Source organism: Ornithorhynchus anatinus, chromosome 11 (genome assembly GCF_004115215.2).
Source record: "Ornithorhynchus anatinus isolate Pmale09 chromosome 11, mOrnAna1.pri.v4, whole genome shotgun sequence".
Taxonomy (NCBI): Eukaryota; Metazoa; Chordata; class Mammalia; order Monotremata; family Ornithorhynchidae; genus Ornithorhynchus; species Ornithorhynchus anatinus.
Window position 1 is genome coordinate 15,158,029 of NC_041738.1, and position 15,470 is coordinate 15,173,498.

The window sequence follows — 15,470 nt, forward strand, 5'->3', positions numbered from 1 at the left end:
GGAGGGAGGAGGCCCGGGGGTGGGGGGGCAGCAACGCTGGCTTCCTTTCCCCAGCAAGGGGAAGAGGGGCGGGAGGACCCCCGTCCATCCCCCACCCACCCCAGAGGGGGCCGCGGACGCAGCGGTGTGGCACGGCTGCCGGGGAGAGGACGGGAACATTTGAACCATCCCCAGGTGCCACACTCCTGCTCTGGAGGCTCCCACCTCCCACCTCTGGGCACAGCTTGCCCCGACCATCTGCCCCAGGTCGGGGAGGGGGTCCGGGAAGGCGGCCGGGGGCGTCGGACTCTCAGGCCTTTGGGGCTGGGCTCGGGGGCTGAAGCCTATAGGCCAGGTGCTCGGTCTGGATTGTTTTTAATAAAGTTAAACAATAAAAGAAAAATTCACAAGCTGCCTCCCCTCCCCACCCAACCCCGCCCCGCGTCCCCACCCCCTGGCCGTCCCCTTCCCTGCCGGCCCACCGCGATCCCACCCCATCCCCCACGCTGGGGCGGAATGGGAGCGGCCGGAGGGCGAGAGGGTGGCCGGAACCCGGGGGGGGCGGCCGGAACCCGGGGGGGGCAGGGTGAGCGGAAGGGGGAGGCCGAGTCTGTCCCGATGGCAAGCAGCACCTGTGTTCCCCTGATGTCAGGCCAGCCCTTAGCCAAACTGGAAAAAGAAGTTTCCTGGGCCGGAGGCTGGAAGGGTAAAGGAAAAGAATACTGTGGGGGGGGGGAGAGGGGCATGGCCGCAGGAGGAGATGGTTACGTGAGACAGGAGACTCAGGTGCCCAACCTGACAGAGTGTACTCCCCGCCTCCCTCGGGCCAGGGTGGGATCAACCTCATCCGCTCCACCCCATCCTCCCTCTCCAGTTGCCCCTCGGGCTCCTCTAACCCCGATTTGTTACCTAGAATACCCCTGGGTGTAGGGAACCCAACAGAAAGGGAGGGAAGGCGGGCCCCGGCCAGACTCACCTTCAAAGCTGAACCCCCCAGGCCCCCCGAAGAAAGCCTTGAAGATATTGTTGGCGTCGAAATCTGCAAGGGGAGAGGGGAGGCGCGTTGTGGGTAGGGAATGTGTCTGTTACTCTGTTGTGTTGTACTCTCCCAAGTGCTTAGTACACTGCCCTGAACATAGTAAGTGCTCAATAAATATGATTGACTGATTGGGAAAGGCAGTTACAACAGAAACCAAAGCCGTGTGGGTCGGGCCAGACCAATGAACTGGACATGGTTGTCTGTACCAGCCCCTCGGCCCCTCCCCTGAGAGGATGATACTGGCTCAAGTGGAGTGGGCAGCTGAGAAAGAGAAACACAGACACGTGTGTATATATATATATATATATATATATATATATATATGCAAAACACACACACACACAAAACAGTCGCAGCCCAGGGTAGCTCTGCTCGGGGAACCCGGGATGACTCACCGCCCATGTTCATGCTGTCCTCATCCAAGTCCTGCCCGCTGTCATAGTGGGTTTTTTTCTTGGGATCGGACAGGATGGTGAAGGCCTCCCCGACCTCCTTGAACTTCTTTTCCTCTTCCTTCTGCACTTCAGCGCTAGCCCCGCTGTGCCGGTCTGGCAGAGAGGGAGTCGGGGCTCAGCGGGCGGCAGCGGGGCCCGGGGCGGGGGCGTGAGGGGGAGGGAAGGAGGGAGGGGAGGGGAGTGGGCAGCGCCAACCCCGCCGGGTCCCACCTCACCCCACCCGACATCGGCCCGGCCACCGGCTGCCCCGACCTGGATGGTGCATGAGCGCCCGTTTCCGGTAGGCTTTCTTGATGTCGTCATCGGAGGCGTTCTTGTCTACGCCCAGGATCCGGTAGTAATCTTTCCGCTTACTCTTCTTCAGCTCCAGCTGTGCACCTTTGAGCAACTGCTTGTGCTCTGCAACGGGAAGGGTGACATCAGCCGGGCGGGCCCGGACCCCCAGCCCGGAACTCCCAGCGGGGAAGAGATGGGTCCTTGCCGCCCAGGGATGGAGTCTGGGACTCGCGGCCCGGATCTCTGCTCTGGACCGGACCCGGACCCACCCGGACAACTCTCTCCTGGGGACACGGCTGGAAAGGTCACCGGCCAGCGGTTGGCCCGGGCAACGTGGCCCGGTCCCTTCACCTTTTGTTTTCTCCGTCTGGCAAACCCTCTCGTAGTCGCGCACGGCCTCCTCGAACTGCTCCGTGTCCATATAACTAGAAGACGAAATGCCGTCTCCCTGGGCCGCCCCACCACGTGCTGTCCGCCCCGCTGCTCCCCACCACACTGCCCCACGCCACCGGTCGGACATGAGAGCAGGGCAGCCCCATTCCCCAGCCTCCCCGTCCCTGGCCCCTGGAGGAAACTGAGCTTGGTGGGATGCCCACAGTGCCAGCCCCTCCCTGCCCCTGAGGATCTCCATGCCGACGCCGCTGGCCACAGGAAAGACAGCAGAGGGGAGAACCACCGCCCACCGCCGTTACCCGGGCATCCCGCTATACCGCCCGGCCCCGGGGTCAAGCATCCGTATCTGGTTGGGCCAAGGATGGGCCGGCTTTTCCACTCCCATCGGGTAGACACAGAGGCAACCGAAGCCCAGATGCTTGTGCAACTGGCTCCTGCCAGACTAGCCCTGAGGTGTGGGGGGGGGGGGGGGGGGGGGGGGGGGGGGGGGGAGGACTAGATGACCTCTGACCTCCCACCCAACCAACACGCTCACCACTGAGCCCGGCGCAGGTAGGCTTTGATGTAGGAGTCGTCCAGTCTCACGGCGCTGGTGCAGTCCTCGATGGCATCTTCCAGTTTCCTGAGCTTCAGCAAAGCGGCGGCGGTCAGGGCTGGAGCCCGGAGGGCCCGGCCGGTCGTGGTCAACCCAGAGTCTCCCCACCCTGTGGGCTTCCACACAGATGGCCGCCAGGCGCGACCCGTAGGAAACCGTTCGATTCACTGTCCGGGAGGAGCGAGCCGGCACTGGGGGGTACCTTGGCATTCACGGTGGCCCGGTTGCAGTAGAGCTTGGCGTTGGTTTTGATGTTGTTGGGGTCGATGGCCAGGGCCTCTGTGTACAGCTCATGCGCCTGCTTGTAGTCGCCATCCTTGAAGGCTCTGTTCCCGTCGTCCTTCTTCGCTTTCAAAGCTTTGGCATTCTGGGGCGTGGGGAGCAGCGCCGGTCACCCGGGGGTCCCAAGCGGCTGTCCGCTTCCCGCCCTGGACGGCCTCCCGCCCCCGTGTGACACTGCCACAGGTCGGGGTGGTGGGGGGGAAGGCCGAGGCGAGCGCGGATCAGGATGGGGAGGTGGGAGGGGGTGGGAAGGGCGAGCCGGCAGGGCCACGGGACCACCCAGCCTATCCCGCTGCCACCGTCGAGGGCCCCGCCCCGCCCTCTCACCCGAACATCCCCGGACTCCAGCCAGCCACCGGGGAGAGATTCTGACCACTCTTCCGGCGGGCCCCGCTCACCCCAACTCCGCGAGCCGTGGGGGCCTTGGGGCCGGCCCCCCGCTACGGCTGATCTCGACGGCCGGGGGCCGGACTCACCCTGCAGGCCACGCAGGCCTTCTCGTGGTCGGGAGCCATGCGTAGGGCCTGCACAAAGAACTGCACGGCCTTCTCGATGCAGTCCTCCGAGTACAGGCACAGCCCCCGCACATACAGCGCGTCGGCGTTCGTCGCATCTACCCGTAGGATGTCACTGCCGGGGCACACCCACCGGGGGGAGAGCGGGGGAGGAAGGAAGAGGGAGACGTTAGCCCGGGACCCCCAGCACCAGACCCCACCCCACCCGACTGCCAGTGGAACCAGAAAGGCATGGTTCCCCACCATGAAGTCTCCTCACAATGTAGGAAGTCCCCCTGGCAGAGGGGTCCGGCCAGGAAGGTTGCTGCCGCAGCTCAAGGAGGAAACTCAGGGTTGGGGGGGAAGGTCAGGTCTGGGGGTTCGGTCACACTTGGCCACAGACCGGGCCTTGGAGTAGCTCCCCAGCAGGATTAAGCACGTAGGCGGGCAACACTGGGGGAGCAGGGTAGGGCAACGCCAGAGGGTCAGGGGAGGGGTGGACGCGACAGGGCGGGGGGAAGGTCAAGTCATACCCGGCCAGAGGTTAGGCCCTGAGGTAGCGGCCTGGCAACCCTAGGCACCGAGGCAGGGAGCCCCAGGGGTGGGAGGGCAGGGCGGGGCAAGGCGGAGCTGTACCTGGCCACGGACTGGGCCTCGGGGTAGCGCCCCAGGAGCGCTAAGCACTCAGCCTTGAGGATTTTGAAGCGGTGGCAGGAGGGAGCGAATTCCAGAGCCCGGTCCATGCAGAACACGACCTGTCCCGGGGCAAGAAAGGAGGAAACGGGGCTGGGACCCTAGGGCTGGGGGGAGGACGGGCACCCAAAGCCTACTGGCCCGGCCCTCCGGGAAACGGTACAGGCCGGGAGCGCCGGAAGGAAAGTACCGTCACGATGTGCTGGGGAGACCTGCGTCAGGGCGGGCTCCTCCCGGGGCCAGGAGGGCAGGTCCTGCCCCGTGTCCCCAGATTCTAGCCCGTTCTAGGTGGTGGGAGCAAGGGTGCGGAGGGAGGGAGGTGGGGCGAAGACCAGCACGGGGCTGGGCCCCACTCAAGGGCAGGGACTGTGCCTGGATGCCCGCCCTCCCCTCGTCCCAGACAGCTGCGCCAAGACAAGATCTCTGTGTCTCGAAGGATCGCCCGCCCCGACTGCTCATAATCCTCCGTTTGTGGCAGAGGCCCCGAGCCCCAACCCAGGCAGCCCCCAGCCCCACGCGGACAAAGCTCCCATGTCGGGTATCCGCCCTGGAGGAGGGGGGCAGGGAAGGTGGCTCGGTTCTGGGCCGGAGAGGCCGGGCCGTCCATGCCACTCTCGCCCGGTGGTGGTGCTCGACCCCGCCCCACCCCAGGGGGACCTCCTAGGGCAGTGCAGCAGGGCTGCCCCTACCCGCACCCAGCTTGGAGCCGGGACGGGGGGCAGGAGGGAGCTACGAGCCGAGTGGGCGGGGCGGGGCCGGCCCTCAGCCATACCTTGCGAAAGTCCCGCTTCTCGAAGTCCACGTCGGCGATCTTTTCGTACTCCAGGACGGCGCTGGCGTTCTTCAACTAAGGCGACCAGGCCCCACGTGGGTGTCAGCCCGGCCGGGCCCCAGCCCTCCGCTCCCCCGCAGAGCCACGGCAGTCGCCCCCTCGGAGGACCCAGCCGCTGCTGCCGGGGCAGCCACGCCGCAGCGCCGACCCCCTCTTAGGGTAGCCTCGCTTGCCCCGGAGTGGGCCGGAACCCGCTGCCCTCCTCTCTTGGGGGGGACGACCCGCAGACGGGGGAGGGGCCTACCTCCTGCTGGGCCTGAGCGTTCCTGGGATCCAGATCAAGGACTTTCTGGAAGGAGCGGCGGGCAGCCATGGCATTGCCCAGGGAAAGGTGGCACTTGCCCTCTCGTAGGTGACCCTGGGGGCGCAGGACAGGGTGGTCAGGGGCAGGCGTGGTCCGCTCCCCTCCCCAGCATCTCCCGGTCTGCCCACGTACCCGGACGAAACTGTCATCCAGGCGCACGGACTGCTGGGCGTCGCCCAGGGCCTCCCGGAACCGACCCAGCATCATCAGGGTGGCTGCACGGTTGCCATAGTAGCTGGCGTTCTTCGGGCACATGTCTGTGGGACGGGGTGAAGGCCGTCCCCATGGGCGCTGGGCCTCGACCCATCCGCTCCCCCCGTCTCCCCAGCGGCCTCTCCCCGGGCCCCCTCCCTGCATTCACGGCAGTCCGGCCAGACGACCCCGGGGGCAGGGTCGGGGTGGAGGCCGGGCCGGGGCCGGGGGCGAGGGCTGCCGCCGGACCCACCTCGACTTGTGCCGACCGCTCACCTATGGCTCGGGTGTAGCAGTTGAACGCCTCGTGGTAGTCCTTGTTGGCGTAGAACGCGTTGCCCTGCTCCTTGAAAGCTTCCGCCTCCCTAAGACAGAGCGGGGAACTCGATTTGGGACGGGCCACCTGCCGGAGACCGACTCCCCAATCCCCCCCGTGGCCGGGGTACCCCGGCACCCCGGGGTGCCGCACGTTGACTCGGCGGAAGCCGGGGCTTTGGTGCGCAGACGGGTAAACGTGCGAGAGCCCTGGGCCCCGAGGTCAAACGGGTGAGCCCGATCTCTGTCATCGCATCGCCCGCGTCATCGGCCTCTGAGCGCCGGGTGCCTGCTGGGAGCAGGGTCCCGGACCCGGGGGTGACTACGGTGGGATGGTCCACGCTGGGTCACTGGGGGCGTTGAAGTTGGAGAGGGGAGAGGTAGGGGTGTGGCGGGGCCCGTGCTGGGCCACCGGGGCAGAGGAAGGGATGGAGAAAGGGAAATTAGGGGTGTGGGATGGCCTATTCCTGAGGATGGATGTCCAGGAGGATAACCGGCACTCAGTGCCTCTCAGACTGCGTGGGAGTCAGAGTCCCGGGCCGCCCTTCTCCGTCCCCACTGACCCCCTCAATGGACCCCGACTTCCCAGGTGTGGGCTTCGGGCCCTCCCGGAGACGCCCCCGGCCCTCACCGCCGATGCCGCGGGGGACTCGGCCGGGGCCTCCCCGGGGAAGGGCGCGTGCTGCGTGTGGTAAACAGTGAGTGGGATCCGCTCCGGAGACACAAAGCGGGCAGTGTGGGGGCGGCAAAAGGCGGACTGTGTGGGGGCGGGCTGATATGTTTCTGTTCGGGAGCTCCCCCCCGCCGGCAGCTGCCACAACAATGGGGATGCAGTCCTGCTGGCCGGCCCCCTGGCCCGCTCCCCGCTCCCGCCCCCACGCTCCCGGGCTGGCGAATGAGCGAGCGGCCCCGGCCCCGGGGGCCACCGGCCCAAGGGACCGGGCTCCGGGTTGGAAGGGGAAACGGGCGCGCCAGAACGGCACCTATCTGTCCCTCCCCCCTCTGCCGTCGCAGAGTACCGTACCAAGCGCTTGAGAACCGGGCTGGGCCGGGAGGGAGACTGGGGGGCGGGGAGAAATGCGGCGGAGGCCGTGTTAATGCGGGAAGCGGGGCCCCCCGGCTCTACCGCTTGAGTCAATGACGACCTGTCAGAGGGGACCCCTAAATGTCGGGACCTCATTCCCCCGCCTCAAGGCTTCTGTGCTCTGACTAGCTTCACTACAGCCCCATCCCGAGCCGCAAGTGGAGCAGGGAGGAAACCCCAGGTTGGCACCGCAGGGGGCAAGCTGGGCCTGTGCCCCAAGTGGGTAGGGGGTATGGACACACGAACCAGGCCCGGCAGGTTCCCAGAAGCCAGCGCCGGGGGTCGGATGGGTCCAGCTGCTGGGGTGAGGGGCCTGTGCCCGGCTCAGCTCCCGACCGCATGGGCAGGTTGAGCTCTGGTCATGCCTCCAACAAGTGCCCCCTTGTCTCCCCGGTAGCCTCACCGGCCCATGACAGTGGACAGCAGGGGGAATTGTCCGCCGCACACAGATGGGGCGCCTGAAAGAGGCCATTCTGCTCATCCCGCGCGCCGCCCGCCCCCCAACCCGGCCAGCGGGCTGAAGCGGAGTCTGGGGGGGGGGGGGGGGGGGCACTGACGCAGCTCCGGCGGGGTGGGACGGCCACTGCCCGGAGGACGCGAGTCCCCCCGCCACGCCCACCTTCCCATGAAACTGATCCGGCACACACCAGCGCCCCACCTCTTCCCTGGCTTTTCTGCCCGAGCCGCCCTACGGCCCCACCGCATCTCCTGGACAGGCAGCCCTCAGGGCCGGGGTGGACCCCAGGAGTCCAACCTCTCCACTGGGGACCTCGCAAACAACACGTCCCCCAAGGGCTCATGTCCCAGCCCCCCAACTCCAGCCTCCTGGCCCCCACAGGGACCGGGGGAGGTCAGGCGTCCGCTTAGAAGGGAAAGGACAGGGCTGGTCCACGGGCAATCCCAGTGGACCTGTCAGACTCCGTCTGCGGGGGGTCCCCGGCTCCACTGTCCCCCAACTTCTGCAGGACTTCTGGCTGCTTCTGTCTTAGAGCAGGGAAGCCCCCGGGCATGCTCCCTCTCCAGCTGCCCAGCCCTCGGCCCCCGAAGCTTGGACAGCCCTGGGGGCTGGGCCGGGGGGGGGGGGGGGGGTGGGTTGGGGGGGGGCGGCTGGACGGGTGTGGGTCCTGCAAGGTGCAAGAGTGCCCCCTGCTGGCCCCTGAGCCGCGGCCAGCTCCAGCAGGCTCCCAGCCCCAGTGGATGGGTCTGAGGACTCCCCTGCCCTCCCTCCCTCCCTCTCTCCTCCCTTCCAAGCGTCATCAGGGCAGTCTCATTTCCATCCCCCCAGGATCCCCACGACGGGGCAGACGGAGGCGGCCCCGCTCCCTGAGGTGTCCGGGATCACCTCGGGAAGCCCCAAGCCGGACCCCTGACAGGCTGATCGGGGAGGGGGCCCCCCCGAGGCCTGGAGCTGGCCCAGCCCGGGGCCTCGGCGGCTCTTCTGAGTTCCTTCAGGGGACCCGGCCCCATCAAAGAACGGTGGACAGGGGAGCGCAGCTCCCGACGCCCACCCAGCTAAATCTGGACCCCCTGTAGGGCCCCGCTGCCCCATCAATACCACCCAGAGTCCAGACCTCAGGACGCAGAGGCCTCACGACCCTGCCGATGGGTGGAGGGGTCAGTCGGGGACACTCTACTGTCCTATCCTACCAAGGCACCACTGACTGCCCAGTCTAGGAGCAGCAGGAGATGACTGTGAAGAGGGCAGTCTGACCTGGGCGCCACCCCCCCAAAAAGGAATGTGAATCAGGGCCGGGGCCGGGGGGAGATGGGCAGACCCGTCAGTGTACACATTCTTTCTGTGGCAGGCACAGACCCTGCAAGGGAGAAGCCACTTTGTGCGGACCAGGGCCAAGCACATCGTGTCCCGTTCTGGGCTTCTCCGTGGGCCAGGCCCATCTGTTACCCAGAAACCCCAAGGCAGGAATCGCTCACTTTCCCAGTCCCCAGATGAAGAGATCGGGCCGGGCCCACCGTCGGGACAAGAGGGGCTAGATGGAAAACTGAGGTCTAAAGCAACCAAGTGGATCTGCGGGTCTGCGTCTCCTGTCTCTTCTTAACATCGCGAGCTCCACGAAAGCAGGGATCTGCCAGACTCCCAATACAGCGAAGGTTCAAAGATGCCACGGGTGGGGAGATTTTCTTCTGGGTGGGTCCCCGGTTCCAGTGGCACTAAACACAACCCCGTCGTTCGCTGCTCCCGGTGCCCTTGGTTGCCTCCTTGTGTCTCAATTCTTCTGAGGCTTCCAGTCCCATAAAGCCACTCCTTTCTGGTTTACCTGCACCAGCTGACTCCTAGTTTTCGGCTGATGCAGCACTGCTTGAGGCTTGGTTCTGCCAGGTCCTTAAAACACCTCCTCTGTCCTCCCGGTTTCCAGTTTTCCAATTCCAGCTCTCGATCCGGCAGCTGTCTGGATATCCTGCGGTCGGCCATTTTTCTCAGCGTCGAGCAACCGGGCTCAGGGGAATGTAGCTCCGACGCTAGGAGACTGACTCCGTTCCCAGACTCGAGTGCCGGTGATCCCGCCTTGCCGTGTGATACCGGGTGTAGCCCAGAAGTGACGCTGAGGGAACTGCTCGAGGCGTCAGGCGTGGCACCTGGGTAGAGCGCGGGTTTACAGCTCCGCGGACCTTTAGGGTGGTGTGAAGCCTAATATCACACATTTGTGACATTCCGGCTGACTCTCCCAAAGGAGGGGCTGGCCTTCTTCAGTCAATCTGCTACTTCTTTAAGGCGCTCCGGCTAGCCCTCTGTCTCCCCCAAAATTAGACTCACACCTCGCTAAAGTGCAAGGCTGAAAAACCTAAGAGAGGAAGGGGAGTGCCTGCTGGAGGGAAGAGTTTCTGACCCAAGAATCACCCGGGGCTTTCCACCAGGAACCTCGAGCATGAGTCGGATAACGTGGGCGGTGAAACCCACAGTGGCCCCCGAGGTGGTTGCCCGCTACGGTCCTGGCACTACAGCCCATGGTCAGCCCCGTGCCGTGGGTGCGTTAGCCATCCGTGGGGCCCGCAGGTAAACAACCCCCGTGGGCAACTGGCAAAGTGCCGTGCCCCTGACCGCCTCAGGGCCTGTCGCCCTCTGTGCCTGGTCCAGCGGGAACTCGTGCGGCAGCAGGGACCAGAGGACGAGCGGCATGGGGCAAGCCAGCGGCGCGCCCATCAAGCCGTCTGGTCTCGCATCTTCCCGATGAGGCCGCGGCTCAGGGCTTGTCTCGGACGGGGCCGGTGTGAGCGCCGTGGGACCTCCGCGGCCAACGGGCACCCGGCAGGGAGCTCCGCCCGCGCCCCGTAGGCCCGCTCTCGGTTCAGCACTCCGCACGGTGCAGGAGCCCAGTCGATCCAGGGCGGAAGGTGGCTTCAGCAGAGCTCACGGGGACTGAGCAGACTCTTAGCATCCCTGCTCTGGGGCCCAGGCCTGGCCCTGAAACCACGGGAGGGAGAGCTAGGGGAGGGGCGGGAGGAGGGAAGGGGAAGTGCCATGCCCGGTCCCCTGCGGGCCGGGGGGGCCGGTGACCGTTTGGAGGAAGGGAGAGAGGGCCCTCCCGGGCCCTCTTCCCTCATCAGAAAGGGTGGGGCTGGAAGGAGAAGGGCTTGAGGTACCGCCACTCTGGCTGCTCCACCGAGCCACGGGCCTCTCCAGGTCTCCACGGATGCCACGGCGGCCGGCCTGGCTTCCCCCGTCCCCTCCTGGGCCGGGGTACGGACGGGGGGCCGGCTCCCCCACGGAAGACCACCCTCCGTCGCGGGGAGCGGCAGTCGGCAACCGGTGGAAGAAAGGCGGGCTTGCGGTTTCTGCCCCTGGCTCGGCCAGCGCCCCGGGCAGGGCCGCAGGTAGTGGCCCGGGAGCTCCAAAAGTTGTGCGTCTACGTGTGCGAAGGAGGCAGACCTTGGAGGAACCTCGCGGGGATGCCAACCGTCATGGGTCACTTCGGGTCACCTTCCTGGGCGCGCGGCGGAGGCGGCACAGCGGGTCGGGGAGGGGGTGCGGTACGATCGCCGGATCGAGCTTGAACCCGTGCCGGGTGGCAACGGGAGTCTCAAGGTGCCAGGCTGCAGCGGGGCACGGGAGCCCGATTCAAGGCTCGCCCGTCCACGGGGCCATCTCCGTCTGCCCCTCAGGCCCCGGGCGGGGTGCGGGGGTGGCGGAAGGGGGGGGGGGGGGTCTTTCAAACCGGCGGGGAAGGGGAGGGGTCCATTGGAGGCGAGGACCGGCCGGCTCTGCCCCCCATGTCCCCGTCTCCGGGGCGGGCTCTCGGCCTGGAGGCGGGCGGGGCCTGCCCGGGGGGGAGGAGCCGGTGCTCCGGGGACCGGGACGGAAGGAAGAGACGGCCCCGGCGGGGAGACGGGGCTGCTTCGAGGGGGGTCCGCGGACGCCCCCCAAAGTGGGCGCCCGAAGCCCGGCAGGCCCCGGCCGGTCCTGGGGGGGGGGGAGACGGACGGACGGACGCGGGGCACCGCTGGCGGGGGGGAGGACGCTGCGGCCCTGCAGGGCGGCCCCACCCCACCTCCCCCGGGGTGGGTCTGCAGCGGGGGATGCCGCGCCGCTCGGGCCGAGGAGGAAGGGGCGAGGATGGCGGGGGGCGAGCGGAGCCCCTGACGTCCGAGGGGCCCCCGCATGGAGACCCCCCCTCCCCCGCACACCGTCGTCATCCCGCCGCCCCGACTGTTCCCCCCCCCCCTCCCCGCGTTACCTCCTGGCCTCCTCATCGCCGAGCGGGTCCGGGGGGGCCGCCGCCATTACCACATCGCAGCCCGCGGCCGCCGCCATCTTAGCGCCGGGCCCCGCCAGCCGGGCGGGGGGCGGGCGGTGAGGGGCACTTCCGGGCGGACCAACGAGCGGAGAGGCCGCCCGGCGGCCAGAGGGGCCCCTTAGGCCGCCGACACCAACGAGAGGAGCGGCGGCGGGCCAGAGCGGACCCCCGCTTCGGGGCCTCCCGCCGCCAGGGCCCAACGGGGGAGCCAAACCGGGGACCCCCGCGCTCAGGGACGGGGGGCGGCCCCGGCGCAAGGGGGGGACCATCTCCTTGGATCTCCACCGTCGGGGTATCCGTCAAGGCCTCGGGGTCCACGTGGCCATGCACCCGTCGGGGTCCAGCCGCGGTCGGACGGGCAAGGACGGGTCGGGCGGGTCCGAGGACCTTTCATCCCGGCCTCGCTGCCTCCTCCCCTCCCGGGCCACCGCCGCCCCCTGACTCACCCCGGCGACGCCGTCGGCCGGGACAGGGCCCCGGGCCTCTGCCCCGCCTCCAGGGATTCCTCAGCACCGGCTGTTGGCTGGAGGGGTTGTGATGATGATAATGATGATGATGGTTGGTGGTGTTTGTGGAGCGCTTACTAGGTGCCAGGCACTCTTCTAAGCGCTGGGGTAGATACAGAAGCAGCGAGGCTCGGTGGAAAGAGCCCGGGCTTTGGCGTCGGAGGTCATGGCTTCGAATCTCGGCTCTGCCACTTGGCGGCTGTGTGACTGTGGGCGAGTCACTTCACTTCTCGGTGCCTCAGTGACCTCATCTGTAAAATGGGGATGAAGACTGGGAGCCCCACGTGGGACAACCCGATTCCCCTGTGTCTACCCCAGCGCTTAGAACAGTGCTCGGCACATAGTAAGCGCTTAACAAATACCAACGTTATTATTATTATTACTGTGGGCGAGTCACTTCACTTCTCTGGGCCTCAGTGACCTCATCTGGAAAATGGGGATTAAGACTGGGAGCCCCACGTGGGACAACCTGATTCCCCTGTGTCTACCCCAGCGCTTAGAACAAGGACTCTGCACAAAGTAAGCGCTTAACAAATACCAACAGTATTATTATTACAGGCTATTCAGGTGGCCCTCCCCGGGGGGCTCCCAGTCTTCATCCCCACTTTGCAGACGAGGGAACCGAGGCACAGAGAAGTGACTTGCCCAAAGTCATGCAGCTGAGAAGTGGCAGAGCCGATTGTTTTAATGAGATGTTCATCCATCCCCTTGATTCTATTTATTGCTATTGTTTTTGTCTGTCTCCCCCGATTAGACTGTAAGCCCGTCAAAGGGCAGGGACTGTCTCTATCTGTTACCGATTTGTACATTCCAAGCGCTTAGTACAGTGCTCTGCACGCAGTAAGCGCTCAATAAATACTATTGAATGAACCCACGACCTCTGACCCCCAAGCCCGGGATCTTTCCACTAAACCAGGTGGTAAATAAGGTGGAGGGTGGGGTTCCCCCCGGGGGTCGGAGGGTAGGAAGACCCTCTTTCATTCCCCACTGCCCCCAACAGTTTGCAGACCACTGTACTAAGCGCCTGGGAGAGTACATTATAGCAATAAGCAGACACATTCTCTGCCCACAGCGAGCTTACAGTCTAGAGGATGCTGTCTGATCACCCAGAAACTCAGAAAAGGAGCATCTCCCACCCCGGCCCTCACAGCCCCGACCCCAGCCAGCACCCCGTTGTCTGACCCTTCCCGTGCCCAGGTCCCGGAACCCTATCTCAATCCCTTGATCAATTGAATTGTATCTATTCGGCGCCTATTGAGTGCACAGTCCCGTTCTGAGCGCTTGGGAGAGAGATCAGAAAGAATAGGCTTGTTGTGGCCAGGAAATGGGTCTGCTTATTGTTATATTGTGCTCTCCCGAGCGCTTAATACAGTGCTGTGCACACCGTCAGCGCTCAGTATTGACTGACTGGAAGATGTATGTGTCTACCACCTCTGTGGTTTCGTGCTCTCCCAATCGTTTAGTCCAGTGCTCCTTACACAGGAAGCGTTTAATAAATACGATCGATTGATTGATTGCTCCGTAAAGTTAAGGAGTTGGGCTTGGTGCAGGGTAATCGCCCCGACCTTAACTGGGCTTCGCGCCGGGCCCGGATGCTCGAGGCTGGGAAATAGGGCGGGGGGCGGAGCCGGGGGCCGGGCCTCGGCCCTCGGGGGGCGGGGAGAGGAAGAGGCGGCGGCGGCTGGTGCTGGAGCCCGGGCTCAGTCGGTGAACCCCCTCCTTCCCCCCTCCGGGAGCTCTCCCCACCTCCCCCGGAGCCCTGGGGCTGGGGTCTTGGCTGCAGCCCCCTCCCCGCCCCCGCGCCCCCGGCCCGGTCTCCGCTCTGCCCCGGATCCGGTTCCCTTGCCCCGGGGCGGCCCCGGCCAGCTGGGCCCGCCGGACGGGTTTGCTTGGACGCTCCCTTTCCTGCCGGGTCCGAGAGTGGGATAAACCCCTCCCTTGTCCCTCCCCCCAGCGGGGCCAGCCGGTGGGGGCGGTGGGGGGGGGGTGTCCGTCCGTCCGTCAGCCTGAGTGTCCGGCAGGGCCGGGGCCGGCATGGGGAAGAGCTGCAAGGTGGTCGTGTGCGGCCAGGCGGCCGTGGGCAAGACCTCCATCCTGGAACAGCTGCTCTACGGCAACCACGTGGTTGGTGAGTACCAGGCTGGGGGGCGACGAGAGACCCCACCCCCGGGCTGGACAGCCCTCCACCGGGCAAGTCGCACAGGGCATCCCATCCCTGGGCGCCTCCGGCCTCCTGCCCCCACCGTCCCCCCCCTTCCCTAGCTCCCACCACCCCATTTTCCTACCCCCCAGGGTCGGAGATGATGGAGACGCAGGAGGACATCTACGTGGGGTCCATCGAGACGGAGCGGGGGGTGAGGGAGCAAGTGCGGTTCTACGACACGCGGGGGCTGCGCGAGGGCACGGACCTCCCCCGCCACTGTTTCTCCTGCACCGACGGCTTCGTGCTGGTCTACAGCACCGACAGCCGCGAGTCCTTCCAGCGCGTCGAGATGCTCAAGAGGGAGATCGACAGGGCCAAGGACAAGAAGGAGGTACGGGAATTGGGGTGGGGGCAGCCCTGGGGAGTGGAACCTGTAATACATACACCTCCCCCACGCCACACCTCCCCGCAGGTGACCATCGTCGTGCTGGGGAACAAGTGTGACCTGCAGGAGCAGCGGCGGGTGGACCCGGACGCGGCCCAGCAGTGGGCCAAGACGGAGAAAGTCAAGCTGTGGGAGGTGTCGGTGAGCGACCGGCGCAGCCTGCTGGAGCCCTTCGTCTACCTGGTCAGCAAGATGACCCAGCCGCAGAGCAAGTCCGCCTTCCCGCTCAGCCGCAAGAACAAGGGCAGCGGCTCCACGGACGCCTGAGCCCCGGCCCGGACCCCGGACCCCGGCAGCCTCCACCGCTGTCACCGGCTCCGGCCCCAGAGGGCCAGGGAGGACCGAGGGGACCGAGGCGGGGAGATCTAGGCACCGGAGGGGGAGATCGTGCCAGCTGTGCTGGTTGGCCCCTGCAACCAACCTCCTGGTTGGTCCTGGGGTGGCCGGCCTCGGTCTCCCCCCACGCTGCCCCAACTCTGTTCTTTAAGTTCTTTTTCAGCCCCAGTGTATTTGTAGCAAAACGGAGGGTGCACAAGAGCCAAGGCCCCCCACTGTGGCATTGAAACACCTCTCTCCGTCTCTCGTGCCTCACCAGGACCCTCACCCTGCCCCTCGGGGCCCTGACACTCTGCTCTGAGGGGGTTTTTGTTATAAGAGAGTTTGCTATAAAGAGGTTATGCTACATCCCGTTG

General features: G+C 66.1%; 2 protein-coding genes across 6 annotated transcripts; one reads left to right on the forward strand and one right to left on the reverse strand.

Annotated features, from left to right (window-relative positions):
* Positions 1–338: 338 nt before the first annotated feature.
* DNAJC7 (DnaJ heat shock protein family (Hsp40) member C7) lies at positions 339–11,727 on the reverse strand. The gene is made up of 14 exons (XM_029074810.2): positions 11,625–11,727; positions 5,811–5,899; positions 5,475–5,599; positions 5,283–5,396; positions 4,979–5,053; positions 4,150–4,268; positions 3,496–3,649; positions 2,940–3,104; positions 2,678–2,769; positions 2,101–2,174; positions 1,726–1,872; positions 1,414–1,566; positions 956–1,018; positions 339–677 (listed from the first exon to the last, which is right to left on the reverse strand). Exons 1-14 carry the CDS (start codon positions 11,699–11,701, stop codon positions 640–642), a joined length of 1,485 nt encoding a protein of 494 aa, XP_028930643.1. The 5' UTR covers positions 11,702–11,727; the 3' UTR covers positions 339–639.
* On the forward strand, positions 10,809–15,462 carry NKIRAS2 (NFKB inhibitor interacting Ras like 2). 5 transcript variants are annotated; one of them, XM_039913663.1, is made up of 4 exons: positions 10,809–10,975; positions 14,212–14,318; positions 14,484–14,724; positions 14,806–15,462. In XM_039913663.1, exons 3-4 carry the CDS (start codon positions 14,491–14,493, stop codon positions 15,043–15,045), a joined length of 474 nt encoding a protein of 157 aa, XP_039769597.1. In that variant the 5' UTR covers positions 10,809–10,975; positions 14,212–14,318; positions 14,484–14,490; the 3' UTR covers positions 15,046–15,462. The 5 variants fall into 5 exon arrangements, with proteins under 5 accessions (XP_039769597.1, XP_039769596.1, XP_028930646.1 ...); XM_039913662.1 differs by lacking the exon at positions 10,809–10,975 and adding an exon at positions 11,869–11,976 and having other exon boundaries at positions 14,483–14,724; XM_029074813.2 differs by lacking the exon at positions 10,809–10,975 and adding an exon at positions 12,021–12,242.
* The last annotated feature ends 8 nt before the right edge of the window (positions 15,463–15,470 follow it).